This window comes from Eublepharis macularius, chromosome 5, assembly GCF_028583425.1.
Source record: "Eublepharis macularius isolate TG4126 chromosome 5, MPM_Emac_v1.0, whole genome shotgun sequence".
Taxonomy (NCBI): Eukaryota; Metazoa; Chordata; class Lepidosauria; order Squamata; family Eublepharidae; genus Eublepharis; species Eublepharis macularius.
In genome coordinates this window covers 135,738,551-135,763,112 of record NC_072794.1, presented here as the reverse complement: position 1 = coordinate 135,763,112, position 24,562 = coordinate 135,738,551, and the positions used below count along the sequence as shown (strand labels likewise).

General features: G+C 42.8%; 1 protein-coding gene across 4 annotated transcripts in view; it reads right to left on the bottom strand.

The window, feature by feature from the left end:
• The window catches only part of TP53INP2 (tumor protein p53 inducible nuclear protein 2), a 42,707-nt gene extending 22,636 nt beyond the window's left edge, over positions 1-20,071 (bottom strand). For 3 of the 4 annotated variants that reach the window (XM_054980075.1, XM_054980078.1, XM_054980079.1), the window contains exons 1-2: positions 19,713-20,071; positions 59-420 (exon numbers count right to left, since the gene is read on the bottom strand). In XM_054980075.1, coding sequence (XP_054836050.1) covers positions 59-182 — 124 coding nt within the window. In that variant the 5' untranslated portion in view covers positions 183-420; positions 19,713-20,071. Of the gene's footprint in view, positions 1-58; positions 421-18,660; positions 18,779-19,712 lie in introns of those variants that run through there. The other variant, XM_054980076.1, reaches the window with a different exon arrangement.
• Between the last annotated feature and the right edge of the window lie 4,491 nt (positions 20,072-24,562).

The following is a 24,562-nucleotide window of genomic DNA, read 5'->3' as shown; positions in this document are numbered from 1 at the left end:
TGCTTTGAAAAGTGTGGCTCTGAGTGCAATGCAATAATTTCCTCTAAACATATCTCACCTGGCAGGTCAATAATAAGCCACCCATCATCTTCTTCCTCTTCAGAGACAAAGGGCTTGGGTTCTTCAAGGCCCTCAGGTGCGCTGGTGTCACTGAAGAAGAGGCTGGTGAAGCGCTGGAACATGGCTAGAGGATGGTTTCCAAGATGGGCTTTGTGAGGAAGAAAGATAGAAATGAATTTCTAGGTGCCCTCTTCAGTGTGTGGTGCTGGAAGCTGCGGACGGGAAGCAAAGACTGAGACACAACTTGATGGATGAATCCTTCTAAAAGGCAGCAACCGCTTGTTTCCTAGCGAATCTTATCTGAGTTGAGTTACATATAGTGCAATCATAAGGTTCTTCACTTGGCTTCAGTGCAAAGGCCTGCAAAGAAAGGAGAAATTCATTCAGACTCTCTGGAAAAAGCAACAGCTGTTTGAATCACGAGGAAATCATGGCCTGGAGAAAAGTAGGGAAGGAAATGCTTGCGTGCATCATCAGCTTAATTAGCCATGGCCATTTTCTTTACATAGCTGTCTCCCATCCCCACAGGGCTGTCTGCTGGGTCCTCCTGGTTCTCATACTGGCTGGCACACTTCACTGTACAAGGGCTAAGTCAAGTTCTCTGCCTCTCAAGCGTGCTCCAGGCAATGGACTTTCCTACAGCCTTCTTTACTGTTGTTTCCCACACAAACATGCAAATAAACCCAACATGACTCTTCCTATGCCTTCCATTGGCTAAGCAAAGCACAGGCTTAAGGGTATATTTATGAAAACAATAGAAGTAGATGATCAGATTGTGATTGAGTGCACATCATGCCTCTACCACTACCTTGGGGCTCTGGACAGTTCCCTCTGTGCTCCCTCTGCCACATTTCCCAAATAAATTATGGGGTAGAAGAGATTCTACACACCATTTATTCTAGCTTCCTATCTTGAGGCAATATACAAAGAAGAGGCTTCTGAGAGATCAGCTTATGGTTTCCTTGAAGGCTGATGATTCCATAACTCCCCCAGACAACTATTCCCAGGTGACAGGCCATAGCTCAGTGGTAGAGCACCTGCTTTGCATCTAGAAGGCCCCATGTTCATTCACCAATGAAGGAACTCAAGTAGGTGATCTGAGAGTTGCTGCCAGTGATATACAACACTAAACAAAATGACCCAGTGGTCTAATTCAATTCAAAGTGGCTTCATAAGTATGGAAGAGCCAGTGAGGCAAATTGTTAGAAACTTGAAGGGCCTGGGTTCAAATTTCCACACAGCCAAGAAGCTCCAACACTGGATTTCTCCAGCCCGAGCAGGTGAATGAGGGAGGCAGGGCTAATGAGGGCATTTCAGGTTCAAATGCCCAATCCTTCATGAAGTTCACAGGGTGATCTTTGGCCAGTCAAGCTGTGTCAACCTGACCTATCTCACATATTAGTATTCCACACTGGCTGTATGGCCAAACTTAATTGCAGTATGAACAAGTGCTTCTGTACATCTTTCTAAATATTTGAAGACTAGCAATATAAAACGGTAAAGGTAGTCCCCTGTGCAAGCACCAAGTCATTACTGACCTATGGAGGACGTCGCATCACGATGTTTTCTTGGCAGACATTTTATGGGGTGGTTAGCCATTGCCTTCCCCAATCACCTACACTTTACCCCCAGGAAACTGGGTACTCATTTTACCAATCTTGGAAGGATGGAAGGTTGAGTCAACCTTGAGCCGGCTACCTGAACCCGGCTTCCACCAGGATCAAACTCAGGTCATGAGCAGAGCTTGGACTGCAGTACTGCAGCTTACCACTTTGCATGCAGGTAGCCGGCTCAGCCCTACTACTATCTGCTTACCATCAAAAGCTAGAGAGCTATAATGAAATAAAATCAAACCTGAAATTCTGTGAGTAGGAGGAAACAGGTAACATTCAAGCAAGTACTGTGTCTGTTGCTTGAAGATACAGTCAAGTTAAACTTACACACTTCTTTGGCTGCCTCCACACATCATAAAACTATGTGCTATCGTTGCACTAAATCAGTCATCCATAAATGGACTGGCTGGTCCATGCAAGAAAATTCCGAGGTGAATGACTGCCCTAGCACAACAATAGCACACTATCCAGTTATGTGTGGAGGCAGCCTTCATTTTCCATACACAAGATGGAAGAGGGGGGAGAAGCTATGCACCAGCTACAGTGATTAATCAGATCAAAGCCCTGTCAGATACCAATGCTTCACATTTATATAGCACACATCCAGTGTTCAAACTGGGACACACTCATTGCTTGTTCATATAAGGAATACCATTTTTTTCTTTTACTTTCATGGGACCCATGTGTTCCAATTAGTTCTGGAAGGCAACTGAGTAACGGATAGCTTTTATTTTCTCAAAAGAGGACTGGACTTTGTGTTTAGCTTTGCTTCTGTATCCCAGTAGGCTTTGGTACATCTGCAAACCTTCTTTGCACCTATCAAGACTGTCCCATATCCTATATTTTCGTATAAAACTGCAGAAGAGGGAGTTTTCCATCATGCCCTGATACACTGTTTACTTCCCTTCTCCTCTTTTTGTTTTTTGTTTTTTTTTAAGGGTGGAATGTTCTGAACATCCAACCTGATGAAGAATTCTGAGTAACTTGAAAGCTTGCTCAATATTTCATAATAATGTATTTGGTACATTGGTTTTGGAATGTATTATATCAGTACTCCTTACAATGACTCTGTAATGTGGGTCACTATTATTAATCCTCTAATACAGGGTTACTTAGATTTTAAGAAAAACCCTGCCTAACTTGCTTCGATAATATTCACAGTAGCTTGATTTGCAGAAACTAGCAAATGAACTTATGAAGCTGCCTTCTGCTGCATCGGACCCTTGGTCTACTATGTCAGTATTACCTGTGCCAGGTGCCAGTGTGGTTCTCCAGGGTCGCAGGCAGAGGTCTTTCACCTCATCTACTACCTGAGCCTTTTTAAAACTGTGTTGAACCTGGGGACTTCTATATATAAAGCAGATTCCCTACCACTAAACCTAGACTGTGGAGATAAAGCTTCTTTCCAGCCAATGTTTGCAAAACAAGTTGCCCGTAAAAGGACAGCAGGTATGTTACAGAGAACTGAAGTGGAGAGAATAGAGGCTTAGCTCATGGCTAAGGAGAGATAACCAGAGTCTTCAGTCATACATGCAGCTTTTGCCACACAAATCACACACTTTGGCCATTCCTTGTAATATACTATCACCTGATTTGACACTACATGCAGACCATCAATGAAAGGAGGTCAGGCCTAAACCCTGCTAGCAACAACTGAGCCACAGAATGCTGGCCCAAACATTTGTTTTTGCAGGAGCACTTATGCTCCTTTTCATCCCCAGGCTGTTAATGATTTTTAACAAGAGAGCAAATGTTAATTTTTCAGCTGGAAAGATGATGTGATAACTTAGTGATGTATCCTAGAGGGGCATCCTATGTTTGAGAGTCCAGAAATTATAGCTTTGAGGTTACAGCTGGCAGGATGCGATTTCCTAGGAAGAAGTGATAATATACTCATGTAGTTTTTTTTAAAAATATGTTAATACTTGCCCAGGTCTTATTGATTGCATGCCTTTTCCCCTGGGTCCCCTCCATCACCTCTGCTGATTATTAAAGGCTTAATCTTCACATCTCACTGGACTGGTCCAATTGAATTTGCACAGGACTTTTGCAAGATTTGGCTCAGAAGTGGAGGATTGCTCCTTCTTCCTTCATACTGACTGTTGTCAGTATGTCTTTTGGGACCTACAATGACAGTGCTGGGTTGCAGCAATTACCTAGATAGGGAGCTGCAATGGAAGCCATTGTGATGCCAGCAAACATACACATATATGCTGGCACCAGTGGATGAATCTTGTAGGGGAAGGAGGCAGCACAGAGGAGCGTGGTAAAATGATGTGTCCCAAAAGTCTGTGTGGTTAATGATCCGACAGTGACGACTCATCATACAGCCCTGGGCAACTCCCACCCTAGTCCTAAATTTGTTTACTCCGAAGTGATCCCCAGTGATCCCAAAGTGACCTACTTCTAAAGGGAAAATGCTGAGAACAGCTGGCTTGGGAGAAAGTCCTGCAGGACTTGCTTTCAAGTAAACATGCAGATGTTGCTGCTAGTTTGCAAAAACTATTTCCTGTGTATTCGACACAGTGATTCTGCTCTTGAGTAATTCAGTTTTTGTCCTGGGCACCTCAAGTCTTCTACCTCAAGACAGAGCAGATGGTAGGTCTATGGTTGCCAGAGTCAACACAAGCTTTAAATAGTCAACTGGAAAGTGCCACTTCTCCCATCCAAGGGCTGCAGTGGTGGAGTTGCCAGCATTCCTCTGCCTAGCATGCAGAGCTCCTGTGCTCTTAATGGTACAGATTAGCAGCTGTGCCATAGAGAAGAAGTAACTGAAATTTCAGCATACAAGGTTTATAATATTATCTTGTAATCCTTACAGTAGCCCTAAGGTAGGGCACTATAATTATCCTCACAATACAAATGGTGACTGAAGGGGGTGGGGTGGGGTGGGGTGGGGTGGAGGCTTGCCTAAGGTCTCCTACCGAGTTTATGGCAGACATCAGTTTTAAACCCGAGATCTCTTGGATTGCTGTTCATTCTACTAGCAAAAGCTTCACCTGAAAAATATCTGCCTGTCAGACACCTGATAAAAGTACAGAAGCACAGCCAGAAAAAAAGGGAGGCTCAATGGAAGAGCCTTTGCTTTGCATGCAGAAAATCCCAGGTTCAGTCCCAGGAATCTCCAGTTAAAAGAGGACCAGGCAATAGGTGATATGAAAGACCTCTATCTGAGACCCTGCAAGAGCCGCTGCCAGTCTGAGTAAACAATACTGACCCTGATGAACTGAGAACTGAGTAGAAGGCAGTTTCACATGTGTTGGCATTCCATGATAGTATTAGAGACTGGAAATTTTCCATCCAGAGGTGATTTTACTTCACCTCTTGTCTGCAAGATACTGCATAAAGAGCTGGATCTTTTCAGACTCAAAGCTAGAGACGAGTTAATAAGACATGATAAACAGGAATAGCAAGGGAGAGAGAAGTGTTTGGTTGCCATATGAGCCCTCTGGTGAGTCACTGAATATGCCAGGGTCCCTTTAAACTAAGCCCACTCATGTCAGCCTTGAACAGAGTCCTTCACAGACAAGCTCAGCTGCTGCTCTTAGTAAGGACAAAGATGGATTTTCGGTCTCGTAGCCAATCAGCGCCGCCCTCCTGCAATTCAGTTACATTAGTGACATTGAAAAAAGGATTGTGCAGAGAGGGAGAAGTGCACATGCATGTCGCTCAGCACTGAGGCAGCTGTGAATAGGAAATGTGAATGCCACAGATGGTGCATGTACAAGGGGGGGGGACAGTTCCTCTAGACAGAAGAGGGAGGGTGGGGGTAGGGCTTGACAACATGCTTGCCTGTGACAAAGAATCCCTAGTATTTTGCCCTCAGAGCAGCAATGAAGGAAAGTACAAAGACTTTAAAGGGCATGTTGCTGTGGAAAACTGTGCTCTTCACAACATGATGAGGAGAAAGTGCCACATCATGAGAGATGGCAGAATCGGCCCTGTGTTTTAAAACCACCTGTTACTGGATTGTAGTTCTGCTTGTCTGGGATAGGCCTCATTTGTACCAAGAACCCAATTCAGTCACAGATATTGGTAAATGTCTTTCACAAGATCTCTGCCTTACAGAATAATGATTCTTATCTCCCTAAAGCCTCAGAAATACTCTCGGCCATTACGATTTTGTTGTTCAGGGGTCATTTTGTAGAAAAAGAGCTGGAAGAACTCATTAGCATAACTTATTAGCATATACCACACCCCTTGCCATCACCGGAAGTGTGTCATTAGCATGACTGATTTGCATATGCCACACCCCCTGACATCACCTATCCTGGCTGTTTTGGACCCAATCCTGGCCATTCAGGGCCGAAATTGGGCCCAAAATGGTAAAAAGGAGCTGAAAATGGTTGAAAAGGAGCACAAAATGATCAGGATTGGGCCACTGCTGAGTGGGAGAGTGATCCACCACCCGTCAGAGGCCTGATCTGGGCCGTTTCGGCCCCAATCCAGGCCGAAACCAGCCCAAAATGGCTGAGTCAGGTGGGTGGGGCCACCTGTCATGTGACCTCTTTGGGGAACTGCCGGAACTGCGTTCTAGCGTGTTCCCCCTCAAAATGAGCCCTGGTTTTGTTCTTCCAGAGACTTAGATCCCACAGTTCTTCCATAATAATACACAGTGAATCACACTCCTCGATAAAGCTTCATTTTTAATAGAAAGATTGATGTTCATTTCAAGGTGTTTTGCCACTGCAGTCCTTATTCTAGGGTCTACTTAAAATGTAGCACTTTGACTGTGGAAATCCCACCAAAGAGGCTCTGTTTGGGTCTGATCTTGCCAGCTTTTTGGTGCTAATATAAGATTTTTTTTAAAAAAATTACCCAGACTTTTGATAGTTTTTTTCCCTTTAGCTGATATTTTCAGCGTGGTATGCTGTTTATTGAGTGTGATTGTTTATGGGTTCCTATTCTTTTTTTCTTTTGGTGTCTTAATGTGAATGTTACTTTTAACTAAATCCTATTTGGAACCTGTCCAAGGAGCCTTTGGCAGAGGTGTAGGTTAGATTTTTTTTTTTAAAAAAACAACTCTAAATATTCCCATTTCAATGCAGGAAAAACCTAGTTCCTGCTAACTTTTGGATGCTTCATCCTGTCCTCACTTGGTGACATGCATGTATTTCACACACTGATTTTGCCTGGTGTCCTTGCTAAATCTGGAAGAGTGGTGATGTGCCAAAATCTGAATTAAGCACTTGGATGGTACTTCCACATGACCAGCTCTGTTGCAAGTCAGCACAGGAAGCCAAAAGCCCCGATGAGCTTTTCTGTGGCTGACAAGGTCTGACCAGATGATCCCCCAAAAGTCCAGGGTTTGGAATGAATGCTGTTGATAGCAAGGATATTTTCAAATCACCCAAGTGCTACTCATTTGCTATGAAAGGCTCTGGATTATTTTCCCATCCTTATTTTTGTATTTATTTCTGTTTGAGACTTGTAAAACACAAAGACCCTTCAGTAATCCAAGCTGCCTTTCAGGGTGAAAGAAACTGTGGGATGCTAATAGCAGAAGTTTGCATGATTTCATCATGTAATGCCCAGCAACTCTGCATTGAAATTTCACCAGATCTCTTTTCACAACATCCTCTAACTGAGCCCTGTAAAAAAGCTTGAATTGGTACAATCTGACTAGTGGTCTCAAATGAGAGAAAGGGTGATCTTTACTTAACAAAACTAAATTTCTGCATTTGAAATGTTAATCTTTAAAGCTGAAGCAGTTGCGCTTCCAAATAAGAGTGAGACAAAAGGGAAAGTTATTTTGAGGCACTGTGTTAGACTGTTTGCTTAAAAACCATGGGTCACTCTGATCTCAGATGATGTGCATGAAGTGAACAGCTGACCTGAGTTGTGACAGTGTCACTAAAATGACTTGCACAAGAGCATGGAAGCACCCTTGTGTAACTCTCATTCCTCACAGCAAAAATTGTGCAACGGAAATTCCCAGTAGGTGTTGCACCCATAGTCCGGGATGGGGGTAATAGTCTTTGAGTGTTGTCATTCCTTGTTATCTGCTCACAGGGTAATCTTTAACTAATAGACTGGAGAAAATGGCATCTTTGGAGGGTAGACTCTATTATATCACATTCCTGCTGAGATTCCTCCCCAAACTCCACCCTCGCTAGGCTTCACCTCCAAATTTATTAGAATTTCTCAACCCAGAGTTGGCAACCCTAACCCCTGGATGTGAGTGTAGCCTGAGAGCTAAAAACATAAATGGCCCTTGCCAGTCCAGAACAATATTACATCTAGTCCCATATCCTGGCCAACCAGACCCCCAGTGTGATGCCCCCACATCAACTGGTATTCTGTTTGAGGCACGCTGCCTCTGAATAAGAAGGTTCCATTTAATTATCATGGAGAATAGTCATTAATGGACTTCCATGGATTTGTCTAATAGGACAATAAAATTTGCCTGGATTTGATAGCCCTCCATAATATATTCTCAGTAACAAAGCCTTTAATTTTTTTTAATGCAGGTAAAATCGTGATTTAATCAATGACTGTGATTAAAGCTAATAATTTAAATACATTGAACTTAGACATATTTAGAAATCCTACATTAGTCACAAAAGCCATATTAGTTCCAAGAAAAATCCAAAAGCAAAATCCATATTCTACCATTTATTTGTTTTTTTAAAGGTAAAGGTAGTCCCCTGTGCAAACACTGAGTCATTACTGACCCATCAGGGACATTGCATCACAACATTTTCTGGGCAGACTTTTTGTTATGGGGTGGTTTGCCATTGCCTTCCCCAGTCATCTACACTTTACCCCCAGGAAACTGGGTACTCATTTTACCAACCTTGAAAGGATGGAAGGCTGAGTCAACCTTGAGCCGGCTATCTGAACCCAGCTTCCGCCAGGATCAAACTCAGGTCGTGACTCGCAGAACATTGACTGCAGCTTACCACTCTGCACCATTTATTACCATTTATTTTTAATTATTTTAATTATTTTATTATTCACCTTTTTTACCATTTACTAAGATCAACCAAGCATTTGAGTTTTGCAGAACTCTTCATCAGAGTATATGTTTAAAAGTAGAATATCTGAAACATTCTCCTCACCACCACCACCCCTTTTATTTCTTAATATCCAACCAGATGAAGAATTTTAGGGAACTCAGAAGTTTGCATGCTGGTTTGTGTCATTTTGGTTAATTTTAATAAATGAAGGAATATGAATTTTGATATAGAAATGCTGATGGCTGTTAATTATGGTCAAGACATTTGCCCACATTCAGAAGGGAGCTTCTAGATGGGGTTAAGCAGCAGGATTTGAGTGCAGTGAATATAAGCTTTTGAGAGTCGGAGCTCCCTTTTTCAGACATGAGTAAGAATGCCCCCCCCCCCAATTAACAAAAAGTTACCAATCAGAGATGCAGTGCGTTTTTGTTAACTTGGCAGATGCCAAACCACAGTTTTGGGCACCTTCTAGTCATTCTAAAGTTAGCTCAAAATGGGAAAAACATAAGTGAGCCATTAATGAACCTTGATCTACAAACCTGAAAAGCACGAGCATAGAAAAACCAATGAATTCATACTCTGTGAACTTCATCTCTTCTCCCCTCCCCATCATCATAGTTTTTAACTGAAAATACTGAAGGCTAGAATTTTGGGGTTTTTTTTTACAAATGAAAGCTGAGTTTTCTTAAGCAGCTGTAAAACTACCTTGGGAAATCTGTGAGTTTCATAAAGCTTGTGCCCATGTCAGCATTAGACACACCATAGTTAATCTTCAGACCAGTACTGTCCAAGTCTGCACCAGAAAGCACCAAGGACAGCGTGGGGAAGGGTGAGACAAAATTCCAAGGGCCCATGTATATTGGGTTCTCTGAATTCCCAGCTTTCATTAAAAACAAAAGGATCTTTAGCTCTTTCCATTGCAGAGATATACCTTTCCCCTTATATGCCTCCTCTCGATGAAGGATGCAACCAGCTTTTCACAACTCCCCAGTTTACCATGAAGCATCTTTACATTGCGATGAGATATCTTTTTTGTTTTGGGTGGGTAAAAGTATTTTAAAGTATTTTTTTCAGTCAAGTACTTTTGAGAGAGACTGATGCCTCACTTCATTCAATGTGGCTTATTCCCAAGTAATTTGTGTCTTCTCTATTTAATTTATAGTCCACTTCAGTATTAGGTCCCATGGCTGGGGAGAGTTTTTGATTCTGCACTCTCCCCTTCTTTCTCTCTTCTCCTGCACCATATCCTATTGCAGCCTGTACAGTGTAAATCATGATTTAAGTGAAATCTATTATTTAATTTCCTGCCCTTTTTCCTTTACTGTTTCTTACCTATGAACAACTATTATATTCATGGTAACGGGAAGCCAAATATGGTTGCCAGGCACCAAGTGGCGGCTGAAGATCTCTCAGAATTACAACTACTCGCCAAGTGACAGAGATCAATTCCCTTGGAGAAAATGGCTTTTTTGGAAGACTCTATAGCATTATACCTTGCTAAGACCCCTCCCCCAAACCCTGCCCTCCCCAGGTTCCACCCCCCAAATCCTGGGAATCTTCCAACCTAGAACTGGCAACATTAAAGCCAAGTGATTTGTTTTGTTACAATATTTGGTATGAATCAGGTTATAGGGTGGAAGCAGATGGAATCTTTGTCCAGGGGGCTCATGGTAGCTCTCGGCAGCCTTATGTGTACCAGACCCCAAGGCAAGCATTCTTCAAAATTAGAAGACCAATGCAAGGTTGCTAAACAAGCATTGCATGATATCATGCACCCTAACAATGATGGATAACAAGGAATTTCAGGTGACCAGTATGTGGAAAATTAAGTTCCAAAATGTAATCATCTCACAGAAGAAGAAAATGAGGCACAGACGGTTAAAAATTACAGAGTTAGTGGCAGGGGCATCAACAAGGACTTCCATTCCATGGCTCAGACTCAGAGCTGGTTCTCTGGCCAACCCTCTTGAGCAGCTACTTGGAGACAGCACAGCTGCGGGAGGGGCAGTGTCCTGATGCAGTGCAGGGGCTTGGCTAGCTTCCTGCCACTGATGATGTAGGTAGGTATCAGGTGCCATCACAGGGCTTGGCTTGGACCTGGCCAGTGGTAAGAAAGAAAGCATCTACAATGGACTACGTTCCTTGGTGTAACACAATACTTCGAGCAACTCTTAACTGGTTTGCTATGCCAGTTCTTTCTTGAGTACCTGTGGAACAGTGGAAGTGGGCAAGCATTACTGGTGAACAATACAACGAAAATTCACAAATGCTTTGGGAAACAAGGATGCAAACAGTGAATCTGCCCAAATGGCATGATCCTATACGTTAGGATTAGGGAGAGAGGTCCCAACTGCTGAGCAACGGAAGCAGGTCCTGACAATATATGCTGTGTCTGCATATAGCCTTCATACAGCCTTTCAGATAGTTCTGAAACAATCTGCCCCCCCCCCCCCAGCATGCTGGAAAATGAGGGATAACTGTAAGCCTTCCCTCCACCCATTCTGGGCATATGGGAAAATGACACAGCTCAGACTGTATGTTGATAAGCCTAGCAGGGACCATCTGCTCACAGTGAGAGTGGATTACACTGCAAGGGGACAAAGGCTTCTCTCTCTCTCTCCCCCTCTCCACAAAGAGGTGGCTGGTGCCACCAAACTCTACTGTGTAAAACAACAAGCTCCTGTGTGTAAAACCTCCCTCAAAGGTAATCTGACATCCAATGAATTAATAAGAGGTTTCTATGAACCTCATGTACCTGCCTATCTGCTGCACCCCTGTGTGATTCCCTCGGCCTTTCCTCCTTCCAGACAGCCTTTGCTGGAGGCAGATAATTCTGTCCTGTCTCTTCATTGGGTAGGAGGGTTTATTCAGCCACTGCTGATAACAGAGACTCAAAAATGCCTGCCTATAGTGTAGGCTACCTGTTGCACCTCTGCATTTGCTAATCTGAGCTCTTTCCACTGGGATATGTTCAGATCAGTGACTCATGCAGGAATACAGGAGATGAGAAATTCTTTCTCCCTCTAGAAATAAACTTTTTTTTAGTATAATTGTCAAATGTGCCTCTGATTATACCATATTTACTCAAAAGGCAGACAACCCTGAATGAAAGACAACCACCCTCAAAAATGTTACACTAAAGAAAAATTATTGCTAGATGTAACTAACTTGTTGGCAAATGTAAGATGACCGCCTCATTTTTTGATTGCATACCTTTAAAAAAAACCATATTACATCTGAATAACTGAAGAAGATAAAGTTTGCCTAAACTGCCAGTAATCTGTAGGTTGCCAGCTCTAGGTTGGAACATTCCTGGAGATTTGGAGGATGGAGACTGGAAAGGGTAGGGTTTGGACTCAAGAGGAGGGACCACAGCAGGGTATAATGCCATACAGTCCGCCCTCCAAGCAGCCACTTTCTCCAGAGGAATGGATCTCTGTAGCCTGGAGATCAGTTGTAATTTCAGGAGATCTCCAGGCTGCACCTGGAAATTGTCAGCTCTTGTAATCTGGGCAATGCTGCTGTGTGGTAAGAACACCAGTCCAGTGCAGATTGCATGAAGCCCCATGGCAATCTATTACTTTTTGATCAAATGTATTTGATCCAAAGCATTCACAATTTAAAATATGAAAATACAAGGAACAGTAAAATTAACCAAAAGTCCAGTGGCAGACTAACAAAAATTATTCCAGCATAAACTTCCATGAGTAAGAGATGAAGTCTGATGCACAAAAGCTTGGTTGGAATTAAGTTTTCCCACCATCCAAGTGGGGGTGGAGATTCCCAGAATTACAACATCTCCAGACCACAGAAAACAATTCCACTGGAGATAATGGCTGCTTTGGAAGATGGATTGTATTGCATAGGGTTGCCAAATCCAGGATGAGAAATTCCTGGAGATTCTGGGTGTGAAGCTTGGAGAGGGCATGGTATGGGGAGGGGCCTCAGCAGGGTATAATGCCATAAAGTTTACCTTCCAAAGCAGCCATTTTCTCCAGGTGAAATGATCTCCGTAGCCTGGAGATCAGTTATAATTCTGGGAGATTTCCAGCCACCACCTAGAGTCTGGCAATCCTACATACCTTACTGAGGTCCTGCCCCTCCCCACCCTCCCCAATCTCCACTCCCACCCCAAATCTTCAGGAATTTCTCTACCTGGAGTTGGCAGCCTAGAACTTGGAATATGTTCTGCTGGTCTTTAAGGTACCACTGGAATTCTGTTTGCTTTTGCTGCAACAGACTCACATGGCTACCTCTCTGGAACAATAACCTCCAGGTGGTGGCTGGAGAGCTCCTGGAATTACAACTGATCTCCAGGCAACAGAGATCAGTTCCCCTGGAGAAAATGGCTGCTTTGAAGGGTGAACTCTATGGAATTATACCCCACTGAGGCCCCTCCCCTCCCCAAACCCCACCCTCTTCAGGATCCTCCCCAAAATCTCCAGGAATTTCCCAACCTGGACCTGGCATCCCTACCCAGGACAAGTAGCAGCCCCTCTTTCCCTTGCTAAGTGCTCTTTCCTTTGAAAGAAAAGAAATTGAGATGTCAACACAGGTACAACCTAGACTTTATACGCTCATTTATGATATGTAGGGATGGTGTCTTCGAGTGCTTAACTATTGTGGTCCCTGTTAATGATTCAAGATGTGTTTTCTTTAGGGACTGGATGAACAGTTAAAATCCTCATGCTTTTAATTGTCAAGGATCAGGGTACTCAACATTTTTTTAAAAAATTGTGCCCAGACAACTGAAACCTTGTTCCACAAAGAAACCCCAACTTGTATAATCCTGCAAATCTTGCATCATTTGTTCTGAATTTGTTTACAGTTTTGCATAATTAATTCTGGTTTTGTGAATTGTTGGTTGAAGGAGGGCAATACACACTCAGAAACCCATCGCCCAGCCTCTGGAAAATGTATTTAGTTAATGCCAAAATACTCCCACCTGCTCTTGACTCTATGGGGCAATAAATGTAACTAAGTTTCAAAGCTGACATCAGAGTATTATAAAAGATTCCTGATTTGTGTGTGAGGTCCAAGGGGCTGGGAGGGATATCTCATTCCACTAAAGACATATAAACACATAGGCCCTGCCAGCCTGCTTTGACACAGGAAGCACCTGGCAACCAACCATATGGCGGCATTCACACATCCCCATGCAAAAAATGCCAACGAACAGGTATGTGCAAAAAAGTGACAGCCTCTTACAACCATTGTAGAAACCAAATATATAGCCCAGCCACAAGATCAGTCGCTACATATGGATGGCTCCTCTAACTCTCTGCCACTTTGGAGAAAAACAACAGACAAGGGCAGAATCACAAACAATGATCCTCCAGGCTGCTTTCAATGGCACAACAAATGCAGAGGCATTCTCTGTGGCAATGGAACATTTACTAGATCCGCTGCGCGGTGAATTCCCACCTGGGTCTTGCAGCTTTCCTTCCCTATTCCTTTTCGGGAAAGGTGGATAAATGCTACCTTTCCCCTTTTAGTTCCAAAACAAAAAAGGATGGAGACTAGCTTTTTAAAATGAAAGCTGGGAATTCAAAGGAACTAGAATATCATAGCATTAGATTGTTATAACATTAGCGCACTACAGTGCAATAACCATTACTGATGTTTTTTAAAAAAAGATCACCCAAAGCCCTCCAGTGGTCAGGAAAATGGCAGCTGCAAGGGGACTGTTGAAAAAAGATGGCATCAGAGTAGGCAGGACCATTGAGAAAGACACCTTCCTGTTCAGGCAGTGTGCAAATTTGTTTGGACTGTGTACTTTCAAAAAAGATCATAGCTAAGAAGATTGGGAAAGATTGGAGCAAAACAGTGAAAAGCGTGTAAAGTGGGTGATTAGAGGATGGTGTTGTGTGGGTGCTAAAAAAATGTTCTCCAGTTTGGAAACAAAGGCAGAGCTAAACATCTGTGTGGAAGCAGCTAAGGAGATGAAAGCCCATTGAGAATTTTTGGCTGCAAAGGGCTCTTTGTCGCAGCAAGATCCACCCTAGAGACTAGTCATTTGACTTCTGCATTGACAGAAATTTGTTGCCTAGGCTCAGAAATTAGAACATTCACATTATTTTGAAGTGAATACTTGATAGATCTTTTTTTGGGGGGTGGGTAAGGGGAAACTAAAAAAAAAAATAAATCAAGCAATTCCTTCTTCTTCTAATCTAGTGGAACAAATGTTACTATTGTTGTTTTGTGAGAATTATCCTGTTAAGTCAAATAATCTTGTTAAGTAAGGCCAGGAGAAAAAGGGAAAGAATTAAGAACCTACAGGTAAGGCTGGGAAGAGTAAATGGCTCTTATTTTTAGTAATTAATAGGGACAGTGCCTCTAACAAAATAAATATTTAGACACTGCCCTTCCAGTGACCAAACCCCATATACTTCAGAACAGAATGGGCAATGAACACAAGCCAAAGAGAACATCTAAACAGATCTAAGAACATATACAAACGTATACTTGAGATGTTCAAGTCTCAATTATAAGTTTTATTTTTTAAAAGCATTTCTGTCCCAAAGGTCTTCACCAAAGGTATTGAGGTGGCTTAAGGAAACAATGTTAACAATTTAAAAAATACTGCATAAACTAATCCCATATTAAAATCATGTTTAAAAAGAAATATAATCAGGGCTTTATTCAGGGGGAATGTGGGGGAACGGAGTTCCGGAACCTCTTGAAAATGGTCACATGGCTGGTGGCCCCGCCCCCTGATCTTCAGACAGAGGGGAGTTGAGATTGCCCTCTGCGCCGCTGTCCCAAAGGTCTTCACCAAAGGTATTGAGGTGGCTTATGGAAACAATGTTAACAATTTAAAAAATACTGCATAAACTAATCCCATATTAAAATCATGTTTAAAAAGAAATATAATCAGGGCTTTATTCAGGGGGAATATGGGGAACGGAGTTCCGGAACCTCTTGAAAATAGTCACATGGCTGGTGGCCCCGCCCCCTGATCTCCAGACAGAGGGGAGTTGAGATTGCCCTCTGCACCGCTGAGCGGCGCGGAGGGCAATCTCAACTCCCCTCTGTCTGGAGATCAGGGGGCGAGGCCACCAGCCATGTGATCATGTTCTCCGAGGGCAACTCCCCTCTGTCTGGAGATCAGGGGGCAGGGCCACCAGCCATGTGATTATGTTCTCCGAGGGCAACTCACTGAGTTCCGCCACCTCTTTTCCCAGAAAAAAGCCCTGAATATAATCAACAGAAACCCTATGTAAACAAGTATGTCATTAGTTGGAAACTGATTCTGTGGGGAGGATCTTAATCAAGTCCGATTCAACTAGGATTCCTGTGCAAAAAAAGAAAAAGATCCCTCATCTTGTTACCTAACCTGTATCTGAAGATCTGATAATTACTAAGAGATTCTTCATCCAAAACTTTTAATTAGCAGGAAGGCTTAAACTTCTCATCCCACGCCCCAACTGTTCTCTCAAGTAGAGCCCAAGAGCAAGTGGGTCAAGAAGAGCAGCTGCAAAGACTGAAAACAGGAGAGTTCTCCTCCTCCCCCCCATTAGGGATGTCAGTCTTCTTTAGGCAGCGCTACCTTTTGATTGGAGGACTGGTTAACCTTTGCTGTTTGCTCCCCTGGTCCATGACCGAGAATGGGTGGAACTTTCAGGATACGGAGTCTTCTTCACCCTTGCAGCTACCATCTGCAGTTCCTCTGCAGTGCTCTTGATGCCTTTGAATCTATCACACCTCGATACAGAAGAACCACTTTGAGTAGTTTCCTAGGATTCATGGCCATAGGGGGAAGCTTGAAATGTAAAGTTAACTTTAATACACACAATAATAAGTGGCAAGCATATCAGTTCTAACACCACTGCCTCTGGCATTTTTGCTGGCCATAAATTGTGTTTAATTGTGATTATAAAAAAGGGAAGGACACCAGGTCAGCTGAAACCTGGGAATGGTCTTGTATATGTTGTTATACTTACAGTGAAATCCTAAGCAGAGTTACTCCAGTCTAAGCTCATCGAAATTGATAGGCATAGACTGGAGTAACTCTTCAAGACTGCAATGTTAGTTACACTGGAAATCTCAAAGAGGTTTTCACTGTTGTCTTCATAAGAGATACAACGGCAAAATTGGAGAGCAAAGTCTTTCATGCACTAATAAAGTGGAATAAAGTTGTTATTATTTACAGTAAAGTGGAATGAATGATCACCACCATGCAGAAAATGCACCCATATCGAGTGAATAATGCAATCCAAAGAATAGAACTGGGAAACAACTTAATAATAATAATAATCTTATGCTTATACATAGCTCTTCAGGACAGATTAGTGCCACACTCAGAGCAGTTAACAAGACAGTGTTATTATTATTATCATCCCCACTTCCAGGCATGCATGGAATATGATTTTGGTGCAATGTACATAGCCGATCTCATCAGATCTCAGAAGTTAGTAGGGTTGGCCTTGGTTAGTAATTGGGTGGAGACCTTCAACGAAGACCAAGCTTGCAGATGCAGGCAATGGCAAACCACCTGTTAATCTCTTGCCATGAAAACCCCACCAGGGGTTGCCATAGGCATATATCAGCTCTGACTTGAGGGCACTCTCCACCACCACATATATATTTAGATCATTAAAAACATTATCTGAATTGCAAAATTTGGGGCCATTAGCACCTTAAAAACCAACTACTGGACCCAGATCTTTCTTTTCTACTGCAGACCAACACAGCTAGCTACCCACCTGAAACTATTCTCTGAATTCTCATTTTAAAAACCCCAACCATGGAAAAACTGCACTTTGCCTATTCTGCTTTCATAGCACATGAAAGATTTTGGTTTTGTGCTATGCCGGCTATGAAATTATATATTAACAGGTCATGGTGATATTTTATCCCCTGCTGCTGTTTTAATTAAAAACACTGCTACCTGCTCTTGGTTAATCGATCTTTTGTGCTCTTAATAAAACGCTGATTAGTATATTTTTAATGATTGCTGTGAGCCATCATGAATATTGTTTAAAAAAAAACAAAGAATGCAGATTATAAATATTTTAAGTAAGAATAAATAAAATAAATAAAAGTAAAATAAATACAATATAACGCACTGAACGAGCCTGAAATCCGAGCTCTTTGCAAAGCTATTAATAAAGATGTGTTAGTGGGAGCAAAGGTAATGGACATGAGTCCCTCCTCCTTCTCATGGGCCTTTTTGCTGAGCCGCTACGACCTTCTTGCCTTCTAGCTCAGGAGTACAAAGATAAAAAATATTCCATGACTCCACGCAGGCCTTTTGCCTACAAAATCGACGAAGAAATGCACCGATCTGTGCTGCTCCAATCCGCGGCAGCTTTTTACACAGGTCAGCGGAGGACAACTTCAAAATGCGTGGGGGGGAAGGCTCGAGAAGGGCGGGCCTTGGTGACGCCTCAATGTCATATGCAAATCAGAGCAACGTCACCACAGGCTTCCAATCCTCGGCAGCCAATGGGGAGAGAGATCAACCTTTCATCTTAACGCGTTGGCCAAGAAACAAACAACAAAGAGGCAAAAAGAAGGGAATGGATAGAGAAAGAAGCCACCAGATCGGTGAAACCGGCCCACCAGGGCTGGTGTTTTCCCAGCAGCCCCACAAATGGGATATCTACTTGCCACTTCAACAAGCCAGCTATTTGTTCCCGCTTTACCTAACTTCAGTGAGGAGAGCATGAAAGAAACAACAGCGATCCTTCTCATCGGTCTGATGGCTTGGATCCTGGTCCCACGCGAGCTTATTTTGTTTTGACGGCTCGTACTCGGCACGCATCTCTATTTCCATAAATGGCTAGATACTGCAGGAAGAAGAGCTTCGTTTGCAACCGCATATATTTCACCCAAGATTCTTGCTTTTCTGACCGCCCACCATCGCTTCCTGATCCACAAATATATATTACATTTACAAAGCCAGAGAAGCGATCGATCTAACACACCCCTCTGTCATTCGCTTGCAAATATCCACAGAAGTGAGAAATCCTATCCATGCGGGGGAAAGGAAGGGAGGAAGATTAGCAATGCCCAAGAAAACAAACCAAGCCTGCTTTTTGCATTCTAGTCTAGAGCCTGTTCGGAGCGGTCGCCGGCAGGACTGCAGTGGCTCTTCAAATAGCTCCAGCTTCGGAAACAGCTGAACTGCAAGCAGGCAGCAGCCACCCGCCGCTCTGATCTGCAGTTCATTATGAGGAACATTTTCCATTCGCCTGTTATGACCTCAGTGAGACGGGCTCCATACACACAAGGGAACGGCTGGCCTTCTCGCCTCTTCCCCGCCTTCTCCTCACTCCTTCCACTCCCCTCCCCCGCTATTATTATTAATATCTGCCCTGTGTTTTGTTGCCAAAGCAAGACAGGACAATGGTTCTTTCTGCTCTTCAGACTGAGAAGGAGAATCAGTTGCCAACACGACAGAGCTCGGCTTTGGCGATCTCCTACACTCTTTGTTTCATACTGCGGTCCTTTCACCTGAAATCATGACCACTGAGTGTAAATAAGAAGGGCTCAGTTTTAACCTGGGGAAAGGATGCTCTCAAAAACTCACAGAGATTCTCTCGTTTTAAACATCTCCATTAATTCACAAGTCAAAGCAAGTGGTGATTCTTAGAGGGGGGGGGGGTAAAGTAAACATAAGCCTTCCTCCTCAAACCCCGAATGCCCTAGAGCCTCTGCCTGGTGCAATTGAAGCCCAAGACTGCCCGTTTCTGAACTCAAAACAAAGCAAAGACAACACCCCCCCCCCCCGGTTAATGTTCTCTTATCCTAAAATAACATATTCGTTTTTCCCCTGCCACCCTTAGACTGAAATCATAACGCGTCCATAACAACATATTCACAAGCCTAAAGCGATGATCCCGTCCGCCTCTAAGCTACGAAATACAAAGGGAATTTAAATAACACACCAGCAGAGAAATGGATATCAAAGCTGAATGCCACAAGCCATTAAAATACCTGGCAGGCAAAGGAACGGCTCTCAGAGACAGCAACGGCCAATCAATCGATCGCAGGTAACGTTCAGTTTCACCACAAAGAGAGGGTCAAGTTGGAAAGAAACCAGCTGCACAGAAATAGGGAAGAAAAGACCGCTTACCTTGCCTTTAATGTCATCAAATATTTTGTAAACAACGTCACAAAGAAAACCCACAAGATTTTTTTTTAAAAAAGCACCAGCTTTAGGCAGAGTCTGTGAGGTAGTTTTAATTGAAATCAACCAAGATCGATAATAGAAATGATTTTTTTCTTTAAAAAAAGACCCCCCCACAAAAAGGATGCAGGGGAAGAGAGGGAGGCGGTGGGGATGATTTGAATGCTGTTTCGGATCTTCTCAGAAGATATACACCATAGCAAGCTGCATGCGGCTGCTCTTGCGTCCGGACACCCTCCCTTCCCTGGCTGCAGTCTTGGTATTATTATTTTTCTGTTATTGCTGAATCCCCAGTTGATCTCGGCTCAGAAAATAGAACGTTCAAACAGCTGATTGTGGCGTCACAAAGAGGCCCGCCCGCTGTCGGAGTCGCAGCCGTTCGCAACACCAATAGGAGACAGACAACGGATGGAAGGCGGGGCTTTTGGAGAAGCGGTCGGGGGAGCTTTTACTGCTCCACGTGAGCTTTGGGACCCGTGGAGGGGCGAGGGATTGGCTGGCGGCTGGAGAGGTAGCTTTCTTGCAGGATGCCGTGCTGTGGTTGGGCCTGGGGGTGTACAACGGAAAACAGGGGGCACCCACCCCTCTTGAAATTCCTGCGAGACAGCGAGACTTTATTTCCTCTTCCCACCACCCGTTTTCTAATCTGAGTCGAAAAGGATCAAACCTTTCCTCTAGATAAGACTTTTTAAAAAGGTGTCCTTTGGCAGTAAAGCTGTGGAATTGTCACGTTAGTGAAGTGAAATTATATCTCCCATTATATTATGGGGAAGTTTAATATTCTGGAAGCAAAATTTGCCACTCCATCGCTAGAATGCCTCTTAAAAGGAAAGTAACGACAAGATTCAAAGCATCAGAAAAAAAACAATACTTTTGTTAGGATTAACGATTGTTCACAATCTACTCTGCAAACTTTTGTGTTACAGGGAACTCATTTACCGACTGGACATTTAATGGAAAAATCAGACTGAAAGGAATGTGCATACTCGTTCAGATACTGCTATCAAAACCCATGTATATGCAGATTATTTCACTTTTATAAAAGGGAGATTTGCCATGTGTGAAGTCTGTGGGTTTGAGCTGTGAACAAGGAAGTCCCAGGTTCAAATGTTGTCCCTGTCATGAGTTTGCTATGTGCTGTGTGATGCAAGAGACAGAGTTTCAATCCCTCAGCCTGCAAAATGGAGATGATAATCCTAACCTACCTCAGGATTATTGTAAGGATTACCGAGGGCGTGTCTAGATGCATACGAATCAAACAGTGAGCCCGCTGAGAACGCACACTTCCCATGTTTGTATAGACATAAATCTTCTCTTAAAGGGAAACCTGTTCCTCCTGTTTGCTACTGAAGCTGGATGTGCACATTGCTGATTGGCTTGTGCACATCCAGCTTCCTTGTGATGTCATGAGGCGGATACTCTCTCATGTTCCAGAGCAGTCTGTCAGCATTTTTTAAAAGATTGTGCATGTGGTGTTAAACAAGGCGAGGAACAGATATTCAATGGAATATATATAATGTACTTTAAACATTTTCTTTGTGAAGGTGGGCACCCCATCTAAAGAATGAAGAGAGAGGGGAAGGACAGTCACCTGAATTAGTACTGATTAGTACACTTGACACTTTAATTGTGAACACTGGGAGGAAGTTAGGCTCACTCTGCCCACTCCTTGTGTTTTGGTATGTCTGAATGCACCTTGAAATAACACATGAAGAACCATAAACATCGCTCATCCATTTTCTGCTCATCTGCCATGATCACCTTAGTTCTTTGGCCTCCAAGAAAGGAGGTGTGTTGTTGGCATCCTTTGGCAATGCATTTTAGACAGGAGAGGCAAAGTCTTGTTTTGAGTCACAAGATTAATTCTGCCCTAATCTGTTTCAAACAAGAGGGAAATAAAATTAGATAAGATGTGGGAGATTCTACATAGATACCCATCACATACTAAAAAAGTAACAGAAGTCCCTTTATCAGACTTTACTCATCCGAAACCACAGCTTATCTATGTGAGTGAATGTGTGTCTCAGAGGCTGCTTGAATAACTCAACTGGAAGGAAAAATACAGAAGTGGTGGAGGCAAGTCCTCCTCTCTGACCGATGTAGCCTTTCTCTTGCAGTAAAAATGGAGGTCCAGCTTAGAAGAAGAAAAAGAACTGAAGACTCAAAAAGTGGCAGAAGTCATGAGAGGAGTTTCAGCTTGCTCAGTTGGAGGGGTGATAAACTGAAGACTGTCCTACCACAGAGGTCAAACTTCAGGGTTAGGGAGGGACACTTTCAGGTTTGGATCTTTCTAATGAAAAATTATCTGAGAGAAGTTCATCTTTTAGCTGTCCTGTTCATATGTCGGTTGATGAGTGTAACCCAAGTTCAGTGTCCCAAATCCATAGCAAGCACTTATTGGCCTCTAGGCTTTTTGCTTATCTGCTGTGGAGGAGCTGTGGCTGTATGGCAGAACATCTGCTTTGCATGAAGAAGGTCCCAGGTTCAGTCCCCAGTGTCTCCTGTTACAAAAGGATTAGGTAATAGGTGATGTGAAAGAGGCCCTAAAGAATCACTGCCAGTCAGAGTATACAATGCTAACCTTGATAGACCAATGGCCTGACTCTGTATAAGGCAGCTTTATCTATGTGTGGCATGAGAATTCCAGACCACGGTTATTAGCTTGTGGCTTTTGATGAGAAAATTCTGGTTCTGTTTGGTATCTAGAGCAAAAGCGGCTGATTGATGGAACAAATTCTCCTTCCATGTAATCTCAAATATATATTTTGTTTAATAATGATACCTAACATTTATACAACACTTTAACATGTTATCACAGTAATTCTCACAACATCCCTGTAAGGAAGGCCAATATTATTATAGCTATGTTGGGAATGGGGGCGGGGTGAGTGGCTTGCCTCACGCTTCCTGGTAAGCTTTTTATGCATATACATATCAGAGATGAGCTTTGAACCAGCAACCTGAATCATAGCTCAGTGTCTTATAGAATGGCACCCTTCTGGGTCCACTTAAGGCAATGGGCGTAGGAGGGTGTAACTCTGCTTAGCACTGAACATTCTTGCTACACCAGAAACTGAATTAGAGAGGGCTGTTTTGTCTACAAAACATACATCAAGAAAGCCACTAAAATAATGGACTTAACCGGGACATAATAGGGCTAATCTCACATTTTTCTGTTTTCAATCATTAGAATTGTTATAAGTTCATAGACATCACGTGGGCAAATAAAGTTAGCCTACCATGGTTATGTGGTTTACATTATATTTTGCATGGAGCACACACATGCACATTGTGTGTGTGTCCATATTGTATGCTTTGTAAAATTGGGTATTTTAAAACCAAGTCTGTTCCATGCACAGAATTCAAGGGCCTCCCATTTGATTAGGGTTCCCTGTAACTCTTACTGAACTGATGCATTTCTCTCTCATAGCATATAAAGCAGCCTCTATATTTCAAAAGGCAGCTTTTAATAGAACTATGCAGGTGGTGAGCAATAACCTAGAGTCTCATAGTGTCAATGGCTGTGTGTACTTTGGTGGGACTGTATGCTCCATGTACAATAAAAATCTCCTCCCCTGCCCCTATTCATGTGGCAATGGTAGAATGGGATTCCAGAAACCTGGCAGGTTGAAGTAGATCATTTATGTCATCAGCTGATACTGTCATGACCTTAACCTGGACTTAATGATAGTCCCCTGCTGCACCCAATATTTCAACAGCTTCCTTATTAAAAACGTTTGCATTCTACAAAGATTGATGGAACCCTGCCTATCCAAAGCAGACTGTTCAGTTAGGGCTGTTATTTACCAGGTGACGTGACTTTTCCTCTGTGCCATGAAAAGATTCAGCTGCCCATTTCACCAGTGTAGGATAGTGGTTAGAGTGCTGGACTAGAGTCTGGGAAACCCAGGTTCAAATTAGGCTTGCCAAGTGACCAAAGGGCCAGTCACATGCTCAGCCTAATCTACGTCACAGGATTATTGTAAGAATAAAATGGAGGAGAAAAGTATATGCAGCTTTAAGTCCTCACTGGGGATAAAGACAGGAAATAAATGAAGTAAAATAAATAATAATAATAATAAAGTCTCTCTTAAAGGGACAGGGCATTTCCCCCCCCAGGCTGTTGGCAGTCCTAGTAGCAATGGTCTTTTCAGGACAGGTGATTCAAGGACTGTCTGAAGGGTAGCACATATTGTCTGTCTTGTGGCTTGATAAACACTCTGTGACTGATGCAGTTTTTTGCTTGTGTAGCTGTTAGAGCATTCCATGCACAGCCCTTTCATGAACATCTGCAAGCTTGCTGCTTTTAAAAAAATTATTTGCTAAAATTTAGAAGCTGTTTTTGACAGTTGCAATGTACAGTTGCAATATGAATAAATAAAACAGTTACGAAGATCATATAATACAATGAAATATACGTTATGAAATGTTTTAGCAACAGCATTAATGAAAGAGTAATGATCAGGACCTGTAACATAAGTTTAGAAGGCCATTCTGAATTTTAAAAAAAATTCAGATGCTTTCAAAATCACTTGAAAGAGAAATCAAGGCAAATCAGCAGGGAAGCAAGGGCATTTCACAGTTGTTGGGCTAGCACCCATAAGCCTGTGCTGCACATTGAGGCTATTTGAGAGATGGAACTCAAATCAGGTGATCTGAGAACATTGGAGAAGCTATATGACAACAGACACTTTCTAAAATACCCAGAATCTAACTATTTCATTAGGGTTGCCAAAATGCCCTCTGCCTTTAATAGGGGTTTAATGTGTGGGAATAGGCTGTTGAAGCTTCTCATA